We start from the raw sequence: 22,300 nt of genomic DNA, 5'->3' as shown, positions 1-22,300 counted from the left end.
TCAAACTGAGTGTCAATTGTTGGATGGAAATCCTGTGACTTATTTCTTGCTGATTCTCTCATTTTCCAGAACGGCTGTTCTAAATCTTCTCTTCTGCCCTCAACCCTTAACTGCACCTCCGAGATCTTACACAGCCTTGAGATGACTGAGACCACTGGCCTCACTCCTCTTCCTGATGCTCCAAACCTCTCGATGTCATAATCTACACTCAGTCCTTGCTTCAAACCTTAGAGGCAGAGGAGACCCACCTCAGGTGTGGTTGTCAAAACTAACCCCCTTCACCTCTGCCTCCATTCTATTCCCCTTTCCACTGCTCTATCAATCACCCTCTCTCAAATTTTCAGCATCTTCCTCTCATTGTTCCTTTTTAAAAAGTGCTACATAACATGAGATATCATTATTGTTCCAGTCTACAAACATGCTCCGGCCGCCTTCCCTGTCCTAAAAAAATGGTCCCTTTGGGCCTACTAACCCTTGAAACCACCATTTCCTTTCTGGTTCTTCTACTCACTGTCAAACTCTGAGAAACAGCTCCCTCCACTTCCTCAGCTTGCTTCTCAACTCTTTGCAATCTGACTTCTATTCCTACCCCTTGGCTCACAGGGCTCGCTAAGTCAACTGACCCCCTCTCCTGTTGTTTTCTTCAGCACCAACAAGAGACATTCCTTCCGTTTTTTACTCTTTTACCCTTTCCACTTTCAGGATTATCCTCCCACCTCTCCACCTCCTTTGCTGGTTTATCTTCCATCTGTTCCTCCCATATTGATGACCCCTCAGAGTCTACCCTTGGCCCTCTCTTCTCTCTCAGCAGTCTCGCCTTTGATGACTGCCTCTGAGCCCATGGCTTCATCTTTCTAGGCAGATAACTCCCAGATCCACACGTCGACCCTGATCTTCTCTGTCAGCACGTCACTGCCTAAGTGTCTTCTCTGGCATTTCAAACACGACAAGCTTGAAGGGACTGTGAGCTGCTCACAAAATGGACTGACAACGTCACCTCTTCTAACTTTTCTAGTCCTGCCGATGGCGCAGGACGCTTTCAGTCGCCCAAGCTTATAAACCTGGCATTCCCTAGGACTATTCTCTCTTTTACCAACTCCAACCCGCCGCCAAGTCCTATGAATTCTGCCTTGGCAATAACTCTTCCATCTGGAAGGTGGCCTCCTCACTGATCCCTATGCCCCCCCACCAATCGAGCTTTCATACCACTGCCACAGGAATCTTCCTAATCCTAACACTCTAATCACATCACTTTCTTACTCAAAAACCTTCACTGACTTCCCTGCTGCTTAATTAAACTAAAAGGCTCAACCTGGTGCTCCAGGCCCTTCACGATTTGGCTCCAGCCAACCACTCCCCTGTATACACTGAGAACCAATTAAATGGAACTGAATGCCCCCCCCATCCCGCCCCCTCCCAACTCTACGCCTTAGTTCATGCCATCCTCCACTAACTAGAATAGATCCCCCCATTGCTCCATTTGCCTTTGAGGGCCAACGCAGGGACCACCTACTACATGAAGCCTTCTCTGAGCTCCCTGCCCACCCTCCTCAAATTCTCCAAATATTCTGCCAGGACCCCTCCATATCACTGATCACATTCACCCGTACATCCCAGTTATTTGTGTTTCTCTCCTTTCTCTATTAGACTGGAAACTCCTTGAAAGTGGGTTTTGGATCACAGCTCTAAGTTAGTAGAAAAGAAATTAATAAGCCAGCATTCTTCTTTTTTCCCAGCCTCCTTTCTCTCCTCCTCTCATTTCGGTACACTTCTACGGCTATGCATTTTCATTCTTCCTACCCCTTAAAACGTGCTGCCTCCACAAAACTACCCCAAAGGTAAGCCAATTCCTTCCTGATTTGTGAATTTTAAAGACCCTCTCCTGAGTTCTGTTTCACTCCAAACACATTGCTGGAATTAAATTAATGCCTATTATTCTAGTTACAGAAATGACTATACTGCCCATTTTACATACACTTACAAATAAGCTCTGAATAACTGGCTGATCAGCTTGGGGGAACAGGAGTCGTCACAGGCTCAGAGATTTAGAACAGAAAAGGACCTTAGAGTCCACACTCCTCACTGCACAGATAAGGAAACTCTCTCAGTTACAGCAAGGTGAAATGACTTGCCCACAGTAAGAGAAGTAGGTGCCACAGGCAGGACCTGAAGCAGCTCTTCATGGTTGCAACGCCAGCATGCTAGCCCCCACCTCCTGTCTCATATGGTCTCGTCCCGGGGTGAGGAGCCTCTGGCCTCTAGGCCCTCAAGTGCAGCCCCTTAACTGCGTCTGAACTTCACAGAACAAATCCCCTTCATAAAAGGACTGGACTCCAGGCTCGTCAGTACAGAACTTTCAATGGCACCCACTTTCACCAAGATTAGGATTGAGCTTCCGGTCACTAATTCCAAGTAAATATTGGAATCTCCCAAGAAATGCTGGGAGTTTTAGTGTGCTCTCATAGACAGAAGGTTGATGTCCTCCTCAAAATGCCTTAGATGTTCATGGTCTGCTTCGGTCTGCCACAGGGATTCTGAGCAAGGGGACAGTTTCTCCTGTCTTTAGGACTGCTCACAGAGATGGGCAGGACAAAAAGCAAGTCTCTATAAATTACAAGGGGAAGGTGGTTATTCCACAAGGGAAGCAATAATGCTTCAAGTGAAGCCTTGAAATCACTTCCATAACACAGAGCAAAAGGAACAAGGAGCAGAGGGGAAAGAGTCTCTCTTTTTTTAAACCTTTAACACTTTGCTTCCTTGTCAGTCTCAAATCACTTTTGGGAAAACCTGCCTGAATGACTTACAGACCAGTGACTTCCTAACTGTGGGTGGCACCGCCAGCACCAGGGCTGGCTCCTATATAACACTTTTTTTGGGGGGGGCTAGGCAATGGGGTTAAATGACTTGCCCAGGGTCACACAGCTAGTAAGTGTCAAGTGTCTGAGACCAGATTTGAACTCAGGTCCTCCTGACTCCAAGGCGGGAGCTCTATCCACTGTGCCACCTAGCCGCCTCTAGGGCTGGCTCCTAGACAGCATTATCCACGACTCATTCCTAAAAGTCTTTCTGGCTTGGTAGGACTCACCAGGGTTTGCACTCGACTGGCCTGGCTTTTGAGAAGTCAGGGTCACCTCTACACAGTCATAAAGCTCCGCTCCCCCAAGTGATTAGCTATCAAGAGTACTTTAATGGAGGCATTGAAAAGGCATAAAAATGAGTAACTGGTTGGACAAAGACATCTGGCATCCAGAACTTAAAGTTCATCCTCAAAGAAATTCAGAAATTTTCCAAAAGGCCCCTTTTTCTTCTAAGAGAGTCTTTCCAAGGTCCAAGGCCATTCAAGCATGAATTCACCCTTCAAAGGGAGAAGAGCTTCAGGCCCAGTCTTCCTATCCTACTGGACCACTCCCAGACTGTGATTAAAAACAAGAAGCTGGCTAATGCCTGCCCACCGGTCCATGGGGTGGAGGCCTGGAGGCAGTGAGGTGCTTACCTTGGGGCGGAAGAGCTCCATAACAGCAATCTTGCCGTACATGCCCACCTCCTTAACAGGCCGCAGCCCCTCTGCGGTGACCACATAGATCTCCAGCCGTGTGTTTTTGGCAATCAGCAGATTCAAGTCTTCAGCAGAAGTGAAGTGACCTGAAAAAATTGCCACAGTCCTCTCAGGTAGAAGAAAGGGCCTAGTCCAAGGGCTCCCAAAGTGCCTCAAGTCAAAAAGCCTAGGAACCCTCCTACACTTCTCCCATTTCCCTTCTTTCTGCTTGAAACAATCTCACTCCCATATATTCACAAGGAAAAAACCAGGATCCTTTGAAAAATCAGACCGCAAAAATTGGACCCTTTCTAGGAGCCAGAAAAAATGGCTTTGTTTGATTGGCTCTCGTCAATTAAAGCCCCTGTGAGGGAGAGACCAATTGGCTGATCAACAGAAAGACAGATACAGAACACAGAAGGACATGGATAGATAGACACACACACACACACACACACTCACTCTTTCTCTCTCAAGTCTTACAGCTTCTGTCACAGTTTTCAATCCTGGACTGTAGGACATCCCTGCTCAACACCAATCTTTACCTAGTCTCCACAATTACAGAAGTGGGGCCAGATGTTCAGTACAAAGGACCACCATCTTCTGGCCCCTTCCCAGTACTTCAAGAGCTCAAATAGCCCACGTATCAGGGCTTCTTGGTACCATGGCAATAGGTACTGAGGAATGGGGTGCTTTGGGTGCATGTTACTCATTAAAGGTCTTAGGCCCAGGGAGATCCAGTCCACAATACTTGTGTCTTCTAGAAACCACTGACTTGCCCTGTTATTACTAAAAGTAATTCCCACACTTGGCCGGCTAACAGTGGGAACCCAATGTTTAGCCCTTGCCCTCTCCCCTCCACCTGTTCCTCGGTATAAACAGCTGCTCCATCTAAACAGACTGGAGACCCATTTATCAGGAGGCCAGTAAGGGGATTTTTGTCAAGTAAAAAGGCAAATCTAGACAGCTGTAAAGTGTGAAGTTCCTAGTGTCCTTATGTGGGATATTACAAGGAACTTCTTATCAGTGCTTTCACCTCATCTCAGTCTTGTGACCCCCCTACCTGATTCAGGGGATCAGAGAACCTAGAGCTAGAAGAAAAGTTAGAAATCCTTTGTTCAAAGCCTTCATTTCACAGATGAGGAAACTGAGGCCCAGAGTTAAAGTTCACACAGGGAATGATTTGAGCCTAGGTCTTCTACCTCCAAATCTAAGATTTTTTCATTCCCTCTCTGCATTCTCAGACTGTTAAGAGCTGGAAGGGGCATCCACAGATTCTTCTTTTTTGTGTTACTGACTCTTTGTGACAGTCTGGTGGAAGCTACAGACCTCTTCTTGGAGTGTTTTTAAATGCATAAAATAAAATACTGTACACAGGACTACAAGGAAACTAATTATACTGAAACAGTTATCAACACATATAAAACCAAATTCATGGACCCCACATTAAGAATCTATGACCCAGGCCCAATCCCTTTATTGTGCTTGGGATAAAGCTGAGGCCCGTTGAGGTGAAGGCAGAGGTCACACAGATGGTCAAGCATCAGGGCCAGGCCTGACACACAGACTTTCCTTACAGGCTCCTTCCACTTGACCCCTGTCTGAAGCCTCTGCACTCCAAGAGCTCATTTCATCTCTGCCGAGGGGAGGCGAGATCCCTTCGGCCGATGCCCAAGACCTAGGGACCTCGGGATCAGATGTCTTGACTTATCTGAAGACCCTCAAGCGGAAGAAGGGTTGAACTCGTCCCACTTGGCCCAGGAAGCGAAGCTAAGAGCCGCCCGTGGAAGATGCTGACATGCACATCTCGGCTGAGGTGAGGAAGAATCTCCGACCCCAAATTCCGGGGGAAACGGGTTTCCCTATGCTGGAGGACTTCAAGCCAAAGGCAGACGGCCATCGGTAGGTATGTGTTCAGACGGGCCGATGGCCCCGATGGCCCCTGTGGCCCCGTCTGCTTCCGACTCCCCTCCCTCTGCAGGGGGGTCTACAGCAGACCCCTCAAGCCCCTTCCTGGTCAACAGCTGATCCTATGCCTCTCCCGCTGTGAGCCTCAGGCCTCCGCACGAGCATCACGGGGGCTGAGGTCAAGGTCCCCACCCCCACCCCGGGCACCAGGAAGAGGCGGGGTCTGCTCCTCCCAGCGAGGGTCCCCCAAACCCCTCTGCACACGGCCCGGCAGGAGGTTAAGCTCCGGGTGGCCAGAGCCTGGTTCTGATCTAGTTCACTGGCTCAGATCGGGGGGGAGAGGCTGGGGGCGACCTTGGAAAGATGAGGACCCCCGTCTCCAGGGCCCCTGGGGGGGCGCCCCTCCCCTCTGAGGCCTCAGTTTCCCCGGGTGTAGCGCCGTGCTTGCATGCTCTCTAAGGTCACTCGCAGCTGCAAGCCTGGTGGGTCAAAGCCCTCCCCTGAAGGACCTCAGTTTCCCCTGTAGCCCAGCGAGCCCCCGAGGTTCTGGGCCACATGGCTCCTCCCCAGGCGGGCCTCAGTTTCCCCCGGCAGCTAGGAGCGCCGGGAGTTCTGGGCCACATGGCCCCTCCCCGGGCAGGCCTCAGTTTCCCCCTGCAGCTCGGCGAGCCGCCGGCCGCACGTGGCCCCTCCCCGGGCGGGCCTCAGTTTCCCCCGCCCCGGCCCGCGGCCTCCCTCACCCGTCACGCAGCCGTTGACGGCCGTGGGCTTCTGCGCCGTCACCACGTAGTTGTACGACATGTCGAGGCCGGAGCCCGGGCCGGGCGGGCCGGGGGCGGAGCGGGCGGGGGCCGAGGGGGCGAGGGGCTCGGGCGGCCGCGGATACGGACACGGACACGGACGCGGCGACGGCCGAGAGACGAGCGGACCCCGCGCGCAGCCTCCGCACCTACACCACCACCGCCGCCGCCGCCGCCGCCGCCGCCGCCGCCGCCGAGACGCGCCGCCGCCGCCCCCTAGAGCGCCCTGGCCGCGGGGCACCACGGGACGGGCGTCCTGAGCTCCCCTAGCGGCTCGGAGGTCTCAGCGCGCTTCCCCAGCCCGAAGACGCCGGCGGGCCGCAGGCCCCGCCCCCTTCCGCCGAGCCCCGGATGGAAGGACGCTCTACCCGCCCCCCCTCGGCGCGTAAGGAGCGGAGCAGGCGCCTCGCGGCTTGGCGGCAGGTGAGCTCGCGCGGGGGGCGGGGGGAGAAGGAGAGAGCGCTAACGCCAGTTCCCCCTCAGCACCCCCCTCCTCAGAACTCGCGCCCCGCGTTCTGAGCCCGCCCCCTGCGCCGCAGTCCCCCAATCCGGAGCCGCGGCCTCCCGCTCCCCGCCCCCCTCCCCCCACCCTTCCCGTGCATGCCCGGCTCCTCCCACAGCTGGTGCCGCGCTGCTGCTCCTGCCTCTCCCGCCTGCCCAGGGCGACCCAGCCCCTCCATGCACCCAGGACTTTGGCATGGCCCCCCTCCCTCACCGTTCCCTGCTCCTGGACCCCGCAGCCCTTTTCCGAGCGTGTGCCCGGGTCACCCGCACCGGCTCGAGGGGCTCCGAGGCCACGGGCACTTATTAAGCACCTGCTGTGTGCAGAGCCCCGTGTGTGCCCCCGAGAGAGGGAGAGAGAGCGAGCCCCTGGCCTTGGCACTTGGTAGCACGCGGCCTGGCCTTCGTGGGTCTCTGTTTCCCGGCCTGTAACAGAGCAGCGTTGAGTCGGGTCCGCAGCTCTCCCGCGGGGGCCTCACCCCGGACCGGCCTGGGAAGGGGAGGGCTGCCCGGGAGTCAGGCCCAGGAGAGATTGGCATAGAGACCCCCCCCACGGAGCCTCCCCAGGACCAGGCTTGCCAGGCAGGCCCAGCCCCCAGCAGACACCCCGACAGCGGAGGGGGGAAAGCAGGGCGCCCCGACTTCGGGCACACTTCAGTTAGAATTAGGCCGGATCCAGACGGTCACACCGGCCGGTGGCCCTCCGACCCCATGACCACGCCAAGTAACAAATACGGGAGTCTGGAACCAGAAGGTTTTAAAATGCAGCCCGGGCTTGACCCTCCAAAACCCCAGCATCTTAATCCTGGGACACGAAGGAGGAAGATGCCCGTAGGAGGCCAAGTTAGGGGTGGTTTTCACCCTGGATTCATTTCTGGGACCTCAGCCTTTACCTTTTCACCTTTATTCTATCTAGTCCAAAAAGGAACTTAGGCTGGAAAAAAATGCCATTTCTTTTGTTTAAATTTTTTATTAATTCATTTTGATTTATCAATAATCACTTCCATGTGCTTTTGAGTTTAAAATTTTTCTCCCCCTTCCTCCCCACCACCGTCCCCAAGACGGTGCACAATCTGATACAGGCTATACATTTACATTCCTATTACACATATTTTCACATTAGTGATGTTGTAAGCAAAAAATAGAACCAATAGGAGGAACCATCAGAAAGAGGAAACAAAACTCAACAGAAGAGAAAAAAAAAATAGCAATTCAACTTCCTTAGTTCTTTCTTTGAATATGGATAGCATTTTCCATCACGAGGCCTCTGGAGATGTCTTAGATCCTTGCATTGCTGAGAAGGGTTGAGTTTATCAATATTAGTCATTGCACAATGTGGCTGTTACCATGTACAATGTTCTCCTGGTTCTGCTCACTTCACCCAGCATCAGTCCATACAAGTCTTTCCAGGTTTCTCTGAAGTCAGCCTGTTCATCATTTCTTATAGCACAACAGTATTCCATTACATTCATATACCACAACTTGTTCCGCCATTCCCCAATGGATGGGCATCCTCTCAATTTCCAATTCTTTGCCACCACAAAAAGAGCTGCTATGAATATTTTTGCACGTGTGGGTCCTTTGCCCATTTGTATGATCTCTTTGGGATATAGCCCTAGAAGTGCTATTGCTGGGTCAAAGGGTATGCACATTTTGATAGCCCTTTGGGCATAGTTCCAAATTGCTCTCCAAAATGGTTGGATCATTTCACAACTCCACCAACAATGCATTAGTGTTCCAAAAAAAATACCATTTCTTAATATTTTCAGTTGAACTAAAAAGAATTTAATATGCTTCCACACAATGTATGCCTCATTCTGCACCCGTAGTCCACCACATCTCTGCCAAAAGGAGAGAGGCACGCTTCACCATCAGACCCTCTAACATCACCATTCCTATGCCTTTCTTTTGCAGACAGGTAAACTTTGACACAAAGGGTTTAAATGACATGTTTGAGGTCTCCCAGCTAGTAATTAACAGACTGGATTCAAACCCAAGTCCCTGACTCTTTCCACTGCACTGCAGTGCCTGCTCCATCTCATTTCCCCAGTTTTAGGATGCAGGGGCAGCTTCTTCTGGGAGCCAAAAAAATCAGTGGTTGTTTGCTTTGTTCCCCCCCGGCCCCAGGAGGTCACTGGCGGGTATCCATACTCACCAACGTGGGAGCCTGCCCAGACTTCATGGGATGTCCTTGCCTTGAGTGTTCGAGCCCAGCCCTGCTCCCAAAGATTGGATGTGTGCCCCGGATCGATTTTCCTGCAGCAGAGGGAGAGGATTTGGGGCATGTGTGGACTTTGGTCCTCCTTCCTCTGGGCCTCCCACACTCCAGCGCAGAGCCACGTGTTAGAATTTGGACTCGGACCGAAGTCCCAGGTGGGAGCAGTATCCTGGCAGGTGGAGAGCTCCTGCTGGTGCCAAGGTGCTTGGCGTGGCTCAGCCCCTTAATAAGCCAGCCCCTGTTCATCCAGGTCTCCAAATACTGCCTCCACTTCACCTAACCCCATTCACTCTCGCTGTCTCCTTTCAGCTAAGAAGAGTCCCAGTGGACAAATAGCCCCTGAGGCAGCCGCTGGTTCAGAAGAACTCTTGGTGGATTCTGCTTCCTCCTGGCAATCCTGCCCACCATGGTGAGTTCTTCAGGGCCTGAGGAGGGAGAAGGGAGCCCTGGGCTCAAACAGGCACTGGTGGTGTCTGGCCTCAGAGCACGGGCCGGCTGACAGTGGTAGCCGCTAGAAGCTGCCCAAACCAGAACAGTGCCTCCTCGGACCTTGGCTACCAGTGGGACTGGGAAGCCCCCTTCCAGGCTGATCTGAGTGACCAGGCCTCCCATACAGGGGAGCAGGGGTGCCCCAGAGCTGAGCTAAACAGAAGAGCACGGCACTAACTCAGGCGGACGCCAGGCGCCCTGAGCCCTGGCGTCAGGAGTGCTGGGCTGTGCCGAGTTCAGGATTCAGCCAAGCCACCGACTCTGAGCTGGACAGAATCAGGCTTGGCCCTGGCCTCCTCCGTGTGTCCTGGGCTTTGTAACCATCACGGTTGAGTTCTTCCCAGGGCAAGACGCCCATGGCCTTCTGGTTCTTCCTCTTAACCTCAATGCCGAAGCTCATTGTCAGTTCAACAAACACTTGTTAGACTTCTACTACGTGCCAAGGACTGAGCCAGGCACTGGGTATACAAGTCCTTACCCTCAGAGAGCTTAGATTCTACTTGGGATGGGGGAAGTGAGTGACTACAAAGTATATACAAAGTAATTTTAGAAGAATGGGGGGGGGGCAGGAATCAGAAAAGACTTTCTCTAGCCTGGCAGATGGATCACCTCACTGGTGGGAGGCAGCATGGTCATGGGAACGATGAGGAGGCAGGAGACGCCCCAGCTCCGTGATCTCAGGCAAATCCTGTGACCTCTCTGGTTTTTACTTCCTCATTTGTAAAATGAGGGGGCCGGTCTGTGTCACCAGCGGGGCTGGCGGGCTAGCTGCTGGGGCATGGGGCCCAGGCCTAGCACTCCTCTCTCAGGTTCCCCTGAACTGACCACACCACTGCCTGCTTGTGGTCAGGGCTGGTGCCCTTTGCCTCTGTCCTCCCCTTACACTTGGGCACTTACCTGTCCTTCCCCTCTAGACCGAGGCTGTCCCTCAGGTGCCGCTGGCCTGTTTGTGGTGGGTTACATCTCACCAGAAGGCAAGAGGCCGCAGGTGATGGGCAGGATCGTGGGGACGTGAATTCAGAGCTGGAAGAAGCCCCCTCATTCATCCCCCTTAGAGTCAGGGCACCTGGCTTGGCTACTGTGCTGGCAGGGGCCTTGAGCGCTTAAGCCCCTTAATGCCTCCCTGCCTCAGTTTCCTCCTGTGTAAAATTAGGGAGAGGATCTCGAAAGAGCCCTTCCGGCTCTGACTCTGTGATTGCCACAGTGCCTGCCATACAGTAAGCAATTAATAAATGTGCGTGGATCGGCTGATAGGTTGATTCTGTGACTTCTCTGGGCCTCAGTTCCCTCATCTATAAAATGAGGGAGATGGCCTGAATGCCTCTGGGGTCCCTTTCAGCCATTAACAGACCCAAGCCTGTAGCAGGGCCAGAAAGGCTGTAATGTCGCCTTTCATCCACCAGAAGGCATTAGTGGAATAATAGGAATTATTGTTCAGATAACATAAATAGCCAGCATTTCTGTAAGACTTTGAAGGTTTGGGGAGCATTTTCCAGGCCTTGGTTCCCATTTGGCCCTCTCTAATGGAGAGAGGCCCTGCAGGCTGACCTCTGGCCCATCCTCCGTCCCTCTTCTCAGGGCGGACCCAGGCTGACGTCCCAGGAGGAAAGGCTACTGCTTCCTGACTCCTAGGACTCTGCGTTGGAATCCTGACCCTGTGGGACCTGAAATCAGCCCTTTCACTTCTCCAGCCTCGGTTTCCTCATCTGGAAAATGTGGGGATCGTTTTTGCTTCTCAGTCTGTGATCTTGTGAAAATCAGGTTCAGCAGTCTGGCTGGAGCACCTTAGAATATTAGGCAGGATCATTACGTACGTTAAGGGGCAGTCAGGTAAATTAAATCTGGAAAGGAGCCCAAAAGACAGGCCGTGGGGCTTAAGTGCCAAGCTGAGGAGTTTACCTGGTCCCAGGGGCCTTAGGAAGCCAGTAGAGAGTGTTCAGTAGGAGCATGACGGGCTTAGACTCCAGGTGGTAACTAGTGTGGGGTAGCCAGAACTTTGGCTCAGGATAGAGAAATTTAGAGGGTGCCGACAACCCTTGTTCTCCTTCAGCAGGTAAAAACCTCGAGCTTAGTACCCAATTAGAAAGAATAGTTAGCTCTGATAGCTGCAGTCCAGGTGAACTCTGCCCTGGTCCACCCCACCTCCCTCTCTCCTCTTCAGTGAAAATGCCCTTGAGTGGGCCAGGGTCTCTGTCTCCTGCTACTGGGCAGTATTTCAGGTTATTTCCCCCCTGGGCCTTGTGTCTTGAGTCCCATGGTCCTGCCTCCAACCAGGCCATTTTGTGGTGTTTGCCCCAGGCATGAGAATTGCTAGTTCCAGCTCTGGTCAGACCTCATGCCTCAGGACGATGGTATGAGCAGCTGTGCGGCTGAAGGCTTGCAGGGGGGAGGGTCGGAAGCAGAGAGACAAGAATCTCTTGTGATAGTCTAGGTAAGAGATGATCAGGCCCACACTAAGACAGTTGGCTTTGGAAGCGGAGACAAGGGGAGACATATTGTGGAGGTAGAATTGAAAAGACCTACTATGTCAAAAGAACAGCCCCAGATCCTGCCCTCAAGGAGCTTATATTCTATTGGTAGGAAAACAGTACATACACAGAAATTTAATTATGAAATAGATACAAAGTAATTTCCCAGGGGGTGGTACAGGTCTAGGTTAACAATAGAAGAAGGCCTCTAGGCAGCATAACGAATGGTCAGAATAGCCTGGCGGTTGGAGCTCACCTGGATGGGCAGGAGGTTGTCATGCCTTTCACCATGGTAGCAATGGTAATATTGATTTGAATATCAGTCCTGAGCAAGAAGTAGAAAGATGGCAGGTAGGGATGGGGAAGGACACGGATGGTAGAGAGCAGGGCCGGTGTCAAAGGCCAGGATCAGCGGAGTTGTGGGGCCTGGCTGATTATAGAGAGGGGAAGTAAGTTTGTGGTACTCCCCCCATCCCCTGCAATCGGCCAGATCTGTTCTGCCTTAGACCTCACTCCAGTATTGAGATTACAAGTGGAGATCAAGAGAAGCTTTGTGGAGTGAGCAACATCTAAGCTTCCCATTCTGACTTGTGTTTAATACCCCACTCTGGACTCACTGTCCTGCACTGAGCCAGCATGGGCAGACTGGGTCCCCTGAGGGACCTAATTACTTTCTATTACTTTCAAGATATGAAGGGCAATCCTGTGGCTGGCCATCTTCTTAATTCTGCCTTATGAGCCCCTACTAGTGCGATTCCCATCACCATGAGACGGTAGATTTAATTCTTTAACAAAGGCATTTACTCAAACAGCATGGCAAGAATGTTAGTTACAAAGCTTCTCACTCAGAACTGGTATGTCCTCTCTCACAAAAACACACAGGGCCTGTTAGGGAGAGTGGTCATGAAAAGCAAGTACAATGATAACCAGGCTCACGTGTAGGGACACATGGAGCCACGGGACTGACAAGTGAACAAGGGCTCCGTCTCCTTTCTTTCTCAAGAGCAGAAGTATTAAACTTGTGTCCAGAACCAGATTAAAATGTAATTGGGAGGGCAGCTAGATGGCACGGTGGATCGAGCGCCAGCCCTGGAGTCAGGAGGACCTGAGTTCAAATCCAGCCTCAGACACATAACACCTACTAGCTGTGTGACCCTGGGCAAGTCCCTTAACCCCATTGACTAGCCCCCCCCCAAAAAATGTAATTGGGAAATGTTTAACATGGTAAATAAAAACACAACATAACACAAATGATGTTAGTTTGTAGTTTTCTAAGTCAACATGGGCCATGGAGGGCTGTATTTGACATTCTTGCTCTCGAGAGTCCTCAGTTCACTGCAGGCCGTGGGATGGGTAAGAGCTGAGCATCTCCAGGACTTGCTCCAGACAGGTGAGCTCTCTCAGCTGCCTGGACCAGTCCAGCGTCGGCACAGGTCAAAGAGGTCCCAAGAGCTTGGTGGCTGCCCGGCCGCTGGTCCAGGCAGGCCACACTGAGGCAGCTCAGTGGTTACTGTGTGGAGCCCATAGCGCTGATCTCCCCAGGGCAAGCCTGGACCAGGCAGTGACCAGGCCGTGGGCTCCTCCCAGGCACGAAGTCCCTGGCTCACTCTTTGGTGAGTGGCTGCAGTCGTTTCCAGCTTTAGCCACTGGCTTTGGGAGCTCTACGGTGGCTTTTCAGCTTAACTAAAGCAAAGGAAAGACCCTTAGTTTAGAATCTTCCCTTTGAGTCCCTCAGTACCCCAGCTCTGAGATCGTCACCTACAGCAGAAGACAGAGATGTCTTATCTCTCCTGGCTCGAAACCCCCTTCTCTCAGTAGGCTGCTCTACCTTTCCTAAATGTGATTAGCATGATGTGAATCCAGTCAATTCTGCCTCCCCTACTGCTGCCTAGGGTCACCTAGGTGGCACAGTGCACAGAGCGCCAGGACGTTCAGATTCAGCCTCAGACACTTACTAGCTGTGTGACCCGGACAAGTCACTTCACCCTGCTTGCCTCAGTTTCCTCACCTGTAAAAGGAGCTGGAGAAGGAAATGGCAAACCACCCCAGTATCTCTGCCAAGAAAACCCCAAATGGGGTCATGGAATGTCAGCCATAACTGAAATGACTGAACAACAACATTCCTTTCTAGATTTAGTGGGGAGCCTGGGGACAAAAGTATGAATGTAGTTGGGACTCTGGAGCTGGGGTAGCTGTCTCCAGGGCCTCTTCATATTTAGTTGGGCTTTTCTAGGTTCTCTTTCCATGTCTCAGTTTGTTGGAGACTCACTGGGACACCCCCTCCACCCTCCACCATCTCCCCCATTAGAATGAGTTCCTTGAGGGCTTGGTATCTCCCTCCCCCCATTTAGCCCAGCTCCAGACATCCTTCACAAATGCTTGTTGATTGGCTGAGCCCGGCCTCGAGGGAAGAGGAGTATTTCAATCCACTTGGCTCTGGACTAGGTCCTAGAGGGGCAAAGATAAAATTGAGCAGCCTCTGGCCTCCAGAAGGACTTCCACCAGGCCTGGAGGGGATAGTCTGTGTGAGTGCAGAGTGAGGAGATGGTAGAATGATTTTGGGAAAGGCAGAGCAGGTACATGAGGAGAGGACTCTGAAATAAGGCGGAAAAGGAGAGCAGAGTCAAACAGCTGAGCCTTGAATGCCAGGCTAATAATGAGGTTTCCAAAGCACTTTACGTACCTACATTATTTCATTTGATTCTCTGGGTCCTATGAAGTAGGTGCTTTTATCATCCCCATTTTATTTTATGTTATTTTATTTATTTATTTTTAGGCAATTGGGGTTAAGTGACTATCATCCCCATTTTACTGCCAAGGGAACTGAATCCGAGATTGTTGCCCGGGGTTCCACATCTAGTAAAGGTCTGAGGCAGGATTGAACTGGGTGATGATTTTAAGGCCTCCCCTGATGCCCCTTTGCTGTTCTAACCTAAGGAGTTGGAGGGGAAACCATAGTGGTGCGTTGAAGGGTAAATGTTTCTTTTGGGGATATCCTGACTCCTCACTTTCTCTCCCAACAGTCCTCCAAGAAGCTGGTGAATTCTGTGACAGGCTGTGCCGATGATGCCCTGGCCGGGCTGGTGGCCTGTAACCCTGACCTCCAGATTCTACAAGGACACCGAGTGGCCCTGCGCTCTGATCTGGAGAGCCTGAAGGGACGGGTGGCCCTGCTGTCGGGCGGGGGCTCTGGCCATGAGCCTGCCCATGCGGGTGAGCGGCTGGAGAGGACAAAGGGCCCACACCAGGCAGAGGGCTTGGGGATGAGGTGCAGGAGGATGTGGGGAGATTCAGAGCATCAGGGACCTGAGGCCCAAGGGAGAGAGATCCAGCCATAGTCAAACTGGCGTCTTCGTTGTCTCCTGCCTCAGTGCTCTGCTTATGCTCTCCTCCTCACTTCCAATGCTGTTTCTCTTTTTAAAAAAATTTATTTATTTTTATGTTTCTAAAAAATTATTAACTCATTTATTTTTAGTTTTCAACATTCACTTCCATTAGATTTTGAGTTTTAAATTTTCTCCCCCTCCTCCTCCTCAAAAAGATTAATTTTAAAAAATTTAACAAGAATCCCCTTTCCCTTCTCTACATTGGAGGGGAAGACCCGCGTTGTAACAAATAAGCATAATCTAGAAAAACGAATCCCCCCCGTGGCCGTGGCCAGAAATGTCTGTCTCGTTTCTCATCTTCTTGTGTCCGTCATCTGCCAGGAGGTGGGAGGCTGCGTCGCCCTCCGTCCTCTGAGGACAGTTGTCGCACGTGGCTGGGTCACTGTAGTGACCGGAGGTCTTAAATCCCTCGGGAGTGTTGGTATTCAGAACCTTGTTGCTGTTGTATAAGTCCTTCTCGCTTCTCTCTGTATCAGTTCACACAAGTCTTCCGAGGTTTCTTGGAAACAGCGCCGCTTGAGGCTTCTGAGAGCACAGCAGTATTGTGACATTTATGTGGCGTGCGCCTCTCAGAATTTGGTCAGGCTGGTCCTGGAACGGCAGCCTCTGCAGGAAGAGCTTGGTCCTGAAGGGCCCGGGGTCACTGCCATAGCCCCCCTCCCCACCCCCCCACCCCCCCCCGAGGCATCCCTCCTGCGGGGACTTCAGCAGAGGCTCATAGGGGCTGGTCCGTAATGGAGCCTGCTCTGTGTCTTTCCTGAAGCATTTTCACACGTGCTGGTCTTGTCTTCCCAATAAGACAGGAGGCCCTTTGAGGGCCGGGACCATCCCTCAGGCTTCTGGACTCCCCGGAGCTCTGTGTAAAGGACAGAACTGCTGAGAACAGAGGCAGTGGGGTGGGGGCTGGAGGGAAGAGGACCCTGCAGGGCACAGCCCCTCACCTTCGCCTTTCTCCCTCCAGGTTTTATAGGCAAAGGGATGCTGACCGGGGTCATCGCTGGTGCGGTGTTCACGTCCCCCGCGGTTGGCAGCATCCTGGCTGCGATACGGGCAGTGGCTCAGGCTGGCACAGGTATGGTGGGCTTGGTGCAGCAATGCTTCATGTGGCCTTGGGGAGGGGAGGGCAGGAGAACCAAGGGGCGAGGGCTTCCTGACCCACTCTGGCTTCTGCAGCGGGGACGCTGCTCATCGTGAAGAATTATACCGGTGATCGACTCAACTTCGGGCTGGCCCGGGAGCAGGCCCGGGCGGAGGGCATCCCAGTGGAGATGGTTGTCATCGGCGATGACAGCGCCTTTACCAGCCTGAAGAAGGCGGGCAGGCGGGGCCTCTGTGGCACAGTGCTCATCCACAAGGTGGGAGCTCCCGGGGGGCAGGGTCTGTTTGTGTCTTGGTGCCCTGGCACCCAGTGCCTCGCATGTAGTAGGCGTGCACGTAGAGGACTCCTCTAGGACTCCTGCCCTGAGCCTCACCTGTGGGATGGAGGTCCGCCTTCTTGGGCACTGCTTCCTCTCTTCCCCTTTGACCATCCTGTCCCCCGTGCCATGATCAGCTGCGATGGGGTGCCCTCTTTCACCCCTCCCTAGGATTGACAAGTGCAGTCACAACTAGAAGGTGCCTCCCAGCTCAGCTCAGTGAGACAACTGAGGCCCAGAGAGGGAAGTGACTTGGCCAGGGTCACACAGGTAGTGAGTGGAAGAGCCATCGCTAGTACCCAGGTCTGCCCCTCGAAATCTCCCCCTCTGACAGCCCCCCCTCCCCAGGAAGGTCAGGCCCATTGGCTGCGACTGACCGGGAGGGAGGCACCTCACCAGGGAGGCTTCTCTCCTTTGCCCCTTAACATCAACCCCTGCCCTCCCTGCCCCAAACTGTGGAGTCACTCATCCCTTGGGAGCTTGGCCCTGTGTTGGTACAGGTGGCGGGTGCTCTGGCAGAGGCGGGTGTGGGGCTCGACGACATTGTTCACAGAGTGAGCGCAGCTGCTGCCGTCATGGGTGAGTGCTGGCCTGGGGGTGGGGCTGGGGGGTGGGGGGTCAGGGGTGAGTGCTGTGAGGGTGGGGCTGTGCTGCCAGGGATGAGTGCTGGCCTGGGGGGACAGCTTCCCCATTCCCTGGGAGGAAAAGGAGCATTATGGAGGGAACAGGACCTTTCTGAAGGAAGGATGCAAAAGCGTGAGTGCTGGCAAGCCAAACTAGCCTGTCTGGTGAGCTGCTAGAGGCTGAAGAGTCTGGGGAGCTCCTGCTCTCGGGCACTGGCATTCTGGGGTGTCCCCGCTCACCCCCATTCCCCATTGCGGAGATCCTTAGGCATATTTTATTTCCACCTGCTGGGCCCTTCACCTAGCCAGGGTCTCCGCCCCATCAAGTGCCTGCAGTGACCTGGGGCCAGGCTAGAATGCGCAGCCCACAGGGCTGTCCAGAGCAAAGCATGTTCTCCCCGAATGACTAAATTGTTGATCGGTCAGGCTCTTCCTCTGTGGACATCTGTGTGCCCTTTTGTGCCCACACTGCTGGTAGCCACATGTCCTGCCCTCTTTCCTCCTAGGCACCCTGGGGGCGAGCTTGTCCTCCTGCAGCGTTCCAGGCTCCAAACCTACCTTCCAGCTTCCTGTTGATGAAATGGAGCTGGGCTTGGGTAAGGATGTGTGCCCAGCATCCCCAGCAGCCTCGGGCGTTTGTCTGTTACGTCTGACATGAGTCTGTCCCATCCTACGGCACGTCCCATCGGGCACACCCTCGTCCTGAGGTGTCCGTAGGCTGCCTGGGGTAAGGATGTGCGCCCTGCATCCCCAGCAGCCTCAGGTGTTTGACCCCTTAAGTCTGACATGAGTCTGTACCATCCTGTGGCACGTCCCGTCGGGCACACCCTCGTCCTGAGGTGTCCATAGGCTGCCTGGGAAGGATGTGTGCCCTGCATCCCCAGCAGCCTCGGGCGTTTATCTGTTATGTCTGACATGAGTCTGTCCCATCCTGCGGCACGTCCCGTCGGGCAGACCCTCGTCCCGGGGCGTCCGTAGGCTGGACGCTGTCTTATCTCCACTCACGCTGGGGATGTCACCTGGTGTTCCCTATAGCCTTGATGTCTTCTTTCCCCAGGGATCCACGGGGAGGCTGGCGTACGTCGGCTGAAGGTAGGTGGGTGAGTGCTTGCTCAGAGCTCATGCTGCTCCAGAACAGGGTCTAGGCCAAACCCCCCTCACTCTTGCCTCTCATGCACAGATGGCCACGGCGGATGAGGTAGTGAAGACAATGATTGACCACATGACCGACCCTTCCAGCGAGTCCCATGTGCCGGTCAGGCCTGGTGAGTCGTCTGTCCAGGGAGGCTCCTTCCATCTCCTGGCTCTGTAAGCTGGGTGTTATCCGACGATCCTCCCTGCCCCTCACCCACATCTCCTCAGCTGTCAGATCCTCCCATGGCTTCATCTCACATCCCACCCCTTCGCGCTGTCCACACGACCGCCATGTTAGTCGTCCCTCGTCACCTGTCCCCTCGACCATCACGGCAGGCTCCTCACCAGCCCCCGACTCACTTCCATCCACAGACCACGGCCAAAGTTGGTCTTGACTCACCCCCATCCAGTCGCCCAACTCCAGTGGCTTCCTGGGAATAGCCTCTGGGATAATACTTTCATCTGGCTTTCAGGGCCCCGCACAGCCTGGCACCAGCGTATCGTCCTGCCCACTGGACGCTGCTCTGCCTCTCGTACTCAGCCAAACTGGCCTTCTCTCTATTGGCCACACGTGGCACCTGATCGCCAGCCTCCACACCTTTGCTCTGGCCCTCCCACATGCCTGACCCTTGGAGCGTCCCAGAGCTCACTCCCCTCCTTGGGCCTGCTGGCGCCCTCCCTCCCTCCCAGACTGCCTTGTACCTGACTCCCTCATATACATCTGTAAAATGGGCATGGAACAGTGTTTGCGAAGCACTTTACAAACCTTGGGGTGCCGCAGAGAGGCTGTTATTATGCCATTTGTAGCATTCACTTTTACATACGATGGACACATTCATCCTGTTGGCCTCATTGGAACAGAAGGTCCTGGTCAGCAGGGAGTGTTTCATTCTTTGCCTTCACACCCTCGGCGCCTAGCACAGACCACGTGCTTAATTAACCAATTCCTGTTGAGACACTGATTGATTTGTGGGGGCCGCTGTCCACAGGCTCTTTGGTGGTGCTGGTCGTCAATAATCTGGGAGGCCTGTCCTTCTTGGAGCTGGGCATCATGGCTGACGCAGCAGTCCGCTGCCTCGGTGAGTCTCAGATTGAGGGGGGATGTCCCTTAGGGAGCCATCCCTACACTGGGAAACGAGGAGGAACGTTAGGAGACAGTGAGGAGGGCCCCAGGAAGGTGGCCCTCTGGAGTGAGGTTGGTGGGGCTCTCTCGAGATCTGCCCATCGCCCCTCGGCCTCTGCAAGGCCTCCGGCTCTACTGCCCTGGCTTCTGTCGGGGGTCCTTGCCCTCCCCCGTGCCCTCCGTCCTCATGGCTGCCTTCTGCTCTGGATTCTAGAGGCCCGTGGTGTGAAGATTGCCCGGGCCCTGGTGGGCACCTTCATGTCAGCACTGGAAATGGCTGGCATCTCCCTGACCCTCCTGCTGGTAGATGATGCCCTCCTTAAACTGATAGGTGAGGAGCCCAAGGCCAAGGTCCTGCAGGCCTGAACTTCTCCCCATGGGCTGAGGGGACCCGAGGAGGCTGGGCAAACACGGCCTTTCTCCTAGGTCAGGGGCAAGGTGAGGGACTCAGTCCCCTGGAAAGCTTACTTCCAGCTTTTCCTTCCTGTCGTAGTTGACTCGAGGGGAAGGTGGGGTTGGGCTTCTCCAATCTTTCCACCCTCTCCCCCAACCCCCACATCCTCTTCTCATGAGGCAAGAAGGCTGCGAACCTCCACTTCCCCGTCCCCTCCAGCTCAGGAAGCCAAGCCATGTGGCTGTGCCACGCCTGAGCCTGCCTCCCGTTCATTCCCAGATGCCAAAACCACAGCTTCGGCCTGGCCCAACGTAGCCAGAGTGCCTGTGACGGGTCGCACCCGGAGCCGGGCAGCCCCCACCGAGAAGCCAGAGGGCACCGAGCCGACGGCGACAGGAGGTACCCTGCCCATCTGGCTGGGGGGGTGACACGGGGGGGATACTCAGCCCCAGCTCTCTGGAGCACCGGGCCCCCTCCCCACTGGCCTCTCTTTGCCAGGTGCTAGCTCCCAGAGGGCAGCTGCCATCCTGCAGCGAGTGTGTGCCACCCTCCTTGGCCTGGAGGAGCACCTGAATGCTCTGGACCGAGCTGCTGGAGACGGCGATTGTGGCACCACGCATAGCCGAGCTGCCAGAGGTCACTGCCAGAGGGATGGGTGAAGGGATCAAGGCCTCGTGGGCCTCCTTCGGGTCCTGGTCTCCAGATGGGAGGATCCCCCACCCACCCTCCCTCCCCAGCCCCCTTCGGTTCTTTCCCTTGGGTTTCGGCCTCTGGTTGACTGTGAATGCTTCCTTGGTCTCGGCCTAGGGAGTGCTGGGGTCCGGGACCTCTGAGCTTTCCCCCTTCCCCTACCACCACATTGCTCAAAGTTTCTCTTTGCTCTTTCAGCAATACAGGAATGGCTGAAGGAGGGCCCACCCCCCAGCCGCCCTGACCAGCTACTCTCTGGCTTGTCCCGGCTCCTGCTGGAGAAGATGGGAGGTTCATCAGGGGCGGTGAGTGCTGGGGAGCCAAGCCCGTTGTCAGGAGAGCTGGGGCAGGGGCGGGGAGCTGGGGCACCCTCGGGCCAAGGGGAAGATCCCGTGGCTGAGAAAGTCCAGTGCCGCAGGCACCAAGGTAGAGGCTGACTGCTCATAGCCTCCTTGGGTTTGATTCTGGACCCCAGCTCTATGGCCTGTTCCTGACTGCGGCTGCCCAGCCCCTCAAGGCCACGCCTGGCCTCCCCGCCTGGACTGCTGCCATGGACGCTGGCCTAGAGGCCATGCAGCGGTGAGTCACTCCTCCATGCCCAGGAGATGATCCCTCGGTAAACACTGGGAGGCCGCTGGCTCACCTGAGGTTCTCTCTGCATGTCCTGACAGGTATGGCAAAGCTGCTCCTGGGGACAGGACCATGGTGCGTATGCCCTCTGCTCCGCTGCCCTCCTCTTCCTCGTTCCCTTCAGAGCCCCCCAACCACCACAGTGCCTGCCCATCTCAGGGTTCCTCTCCCTTGTCTTGGGCAGCTGGATTCGCTATGGGCCGCAGGCCAGGAACTCCACGCCCTGAAGACCCCGGGGGCCGACGTGCTGCAGGTGCTGAGCAAAGCGGTCAAGGTGAGCCAGTCAGCAAAGCCTGGGGGCCGGCCTTGTGACCCACTGAGAACGTCTGTCATGCCCTCACTTCAGGAAGAGGGCAGGGAGGTCATCTGAGGCTAGGCGTGGAGCAGGAGGAATGTCTTGGGACAGAGCCAAGCCAGCAGGCACTTGTGCAGCACTACCATGTGCCAAACACTGTGCTGGGCCCTGCGGCTACAGAGAGAGTAAACAGAGGCAGTGTAGAGCAGTGGCTGGAGCCCTAGACTTGGAGTCAGGAAAACCTGAATTCAGATCCTGCCTCAGACACTAGGAGCTGTGTGACCCTCTCCATGCCTCATTTTCTGTAAAATGAACTCCATGACCTTTCACGTCCCTTCTCTCTCTAAATCCTAATCTTTTGATCCAGTGGCATATTCTAACACGTTTGTCTGTATGGGGAGGGATGTCTACAGGTAAGCATGTATGGGATGGTTTGAGGAGGTGGAGCAGGCTGAGGGCGTCAGCCCGGGCTTCCCACAGGGGTTGGCTCAGGAGCTAAGCCTGGGAGGGGAAGCTGGCGAGGGTTCTGGGCCTCGGAGGTGAGGAGGGAAGGCAGCCTGGGCAAAGGCCCGGAGAGAAGAGACGCAGCGCTGCCCTGTGCTGTGAAGGAGTTAAAATCCTAGAGGCGATGGGAAGGACGTGGTCAGGCCTGAGCTGTAGGAGGATGAAGAACAGAACCGCTATGGGGCTG

The 22,300-nt window shown here is 54.5% G+C and overlaps 2 protein-coding genes across 3 annotated transcripts in view; one reads left to right on the top strand and one right to left on the bottom strand.

Annotated features, from left to right (window-relative positions):
- The window catches only part of DDB1 (damage specific DNA binding protein 1), a 29,279-nt gene extending 22,991 nt beyond the window's left edge, over positions 1-6,288 (bottom strand). For both annotated transcript variants that reach the window (XM_027858772.1, XM_027858771.1), the window contains exons 1-2: positions 6,184-6,288; positions 3,494-3,642 (exon numbers count right to left, since the gene is read on the bottom strand). In XM_027858772.1, the coding sequence (XP_027714573.1) occupies positions 3,494-3,642; positions 6,184-6,244 (210 nt within the window). In that variant the 5' untranslated portion in view covers positions 6,245-6,288. The remainder of the gene's footprint in view (positions 1-3,493; positions 3,643-6,183) is intronic.
- A 295-nt stretch (positions 6,289-6,583) lies between these two features.
- TKFC (triokinase and FMN cyclase) overlaps positions 6,584-22,300 on the top strand; it is a 16,879-nt gene continuing 1,162 nt past the window's right edge. The window contains exons 1-17 of the mRNA XM_027858866.1: positions 6,584-6,666; positions 9,272-9,371; positions 14,943-15,132; positions 16,267-16,377; positions 16,479-16,660; positions 17,221-17,299; positions 17,850-17,939; positions 18,401-18,435; positions 18,524-18,608; positions 19,467-19,556; positions 19,815-19,931; positions 20,274-20,393; positions 20,493-20,630; positions 20,883-20,989; positions 21,160-21,263; positions 21,356-21,389; positions 21,499-21,588. Coding sequence (XP_027714667.1) covers positions 9,369-9,371; positions 14,943-15,132; positions 16,267-16,377; positions 16,479-16,660; positions 17,221-17,299; positions 17,850-17,939; positions 18,401-18,435; positions 18,524-18,608; positions 19,467-19,556; positions 19,815-19,931; positions 20,274-20,393; positions 20,493-20,630; positions 20,883-20,989; positions 21,160-21,263; positions 21,356-21,389; positions 21,499-21,588 — 1,575 coding nt within the window. The 5' untranslated portion in view covers positions 6,584-6,666; positions 9,272-9,368. The remainder of the gene's footprint in view (positions 6,667-9,271; positions 9,372-14,942; positions 15,133-16,266; positions 16,378-16,478; positions 16,661-17,220; positions 17,300-17,849; positions 17,940-18,400; positions 18,436-18,523; positions 18,609-19,466; positions 19,557-19,814; positions 19,932-20,273; positions 20,394-20,492; positions 20,631-20,882; positions 20,990-21,159; positions 21,264-21,355; positions 21,390-21,498; positions 21,589-22,300) is intronic.

The sequence above is a fragment of the Vombatus ursinus genome, unplaced genomic scaffold (genome assembly GCF_900497805.2).
Source record: "Vombatus ursinus unplaced genomic scaffold, bare-nosed wombat genome assembly UNPS02013931.1, whole genome shotgun sequence".
In the NCBI taxonomy this organism is placed as follows: domain Eukaryota; kingdom Metazoa; phylum Chordata; class Mammalia; order Diprotodontia; family Vombatidae; genus Vombatus; species Vombatus ursinus.
This window is presented reverse-complemented; position numbering and strand designations above follow the sequence as displayed.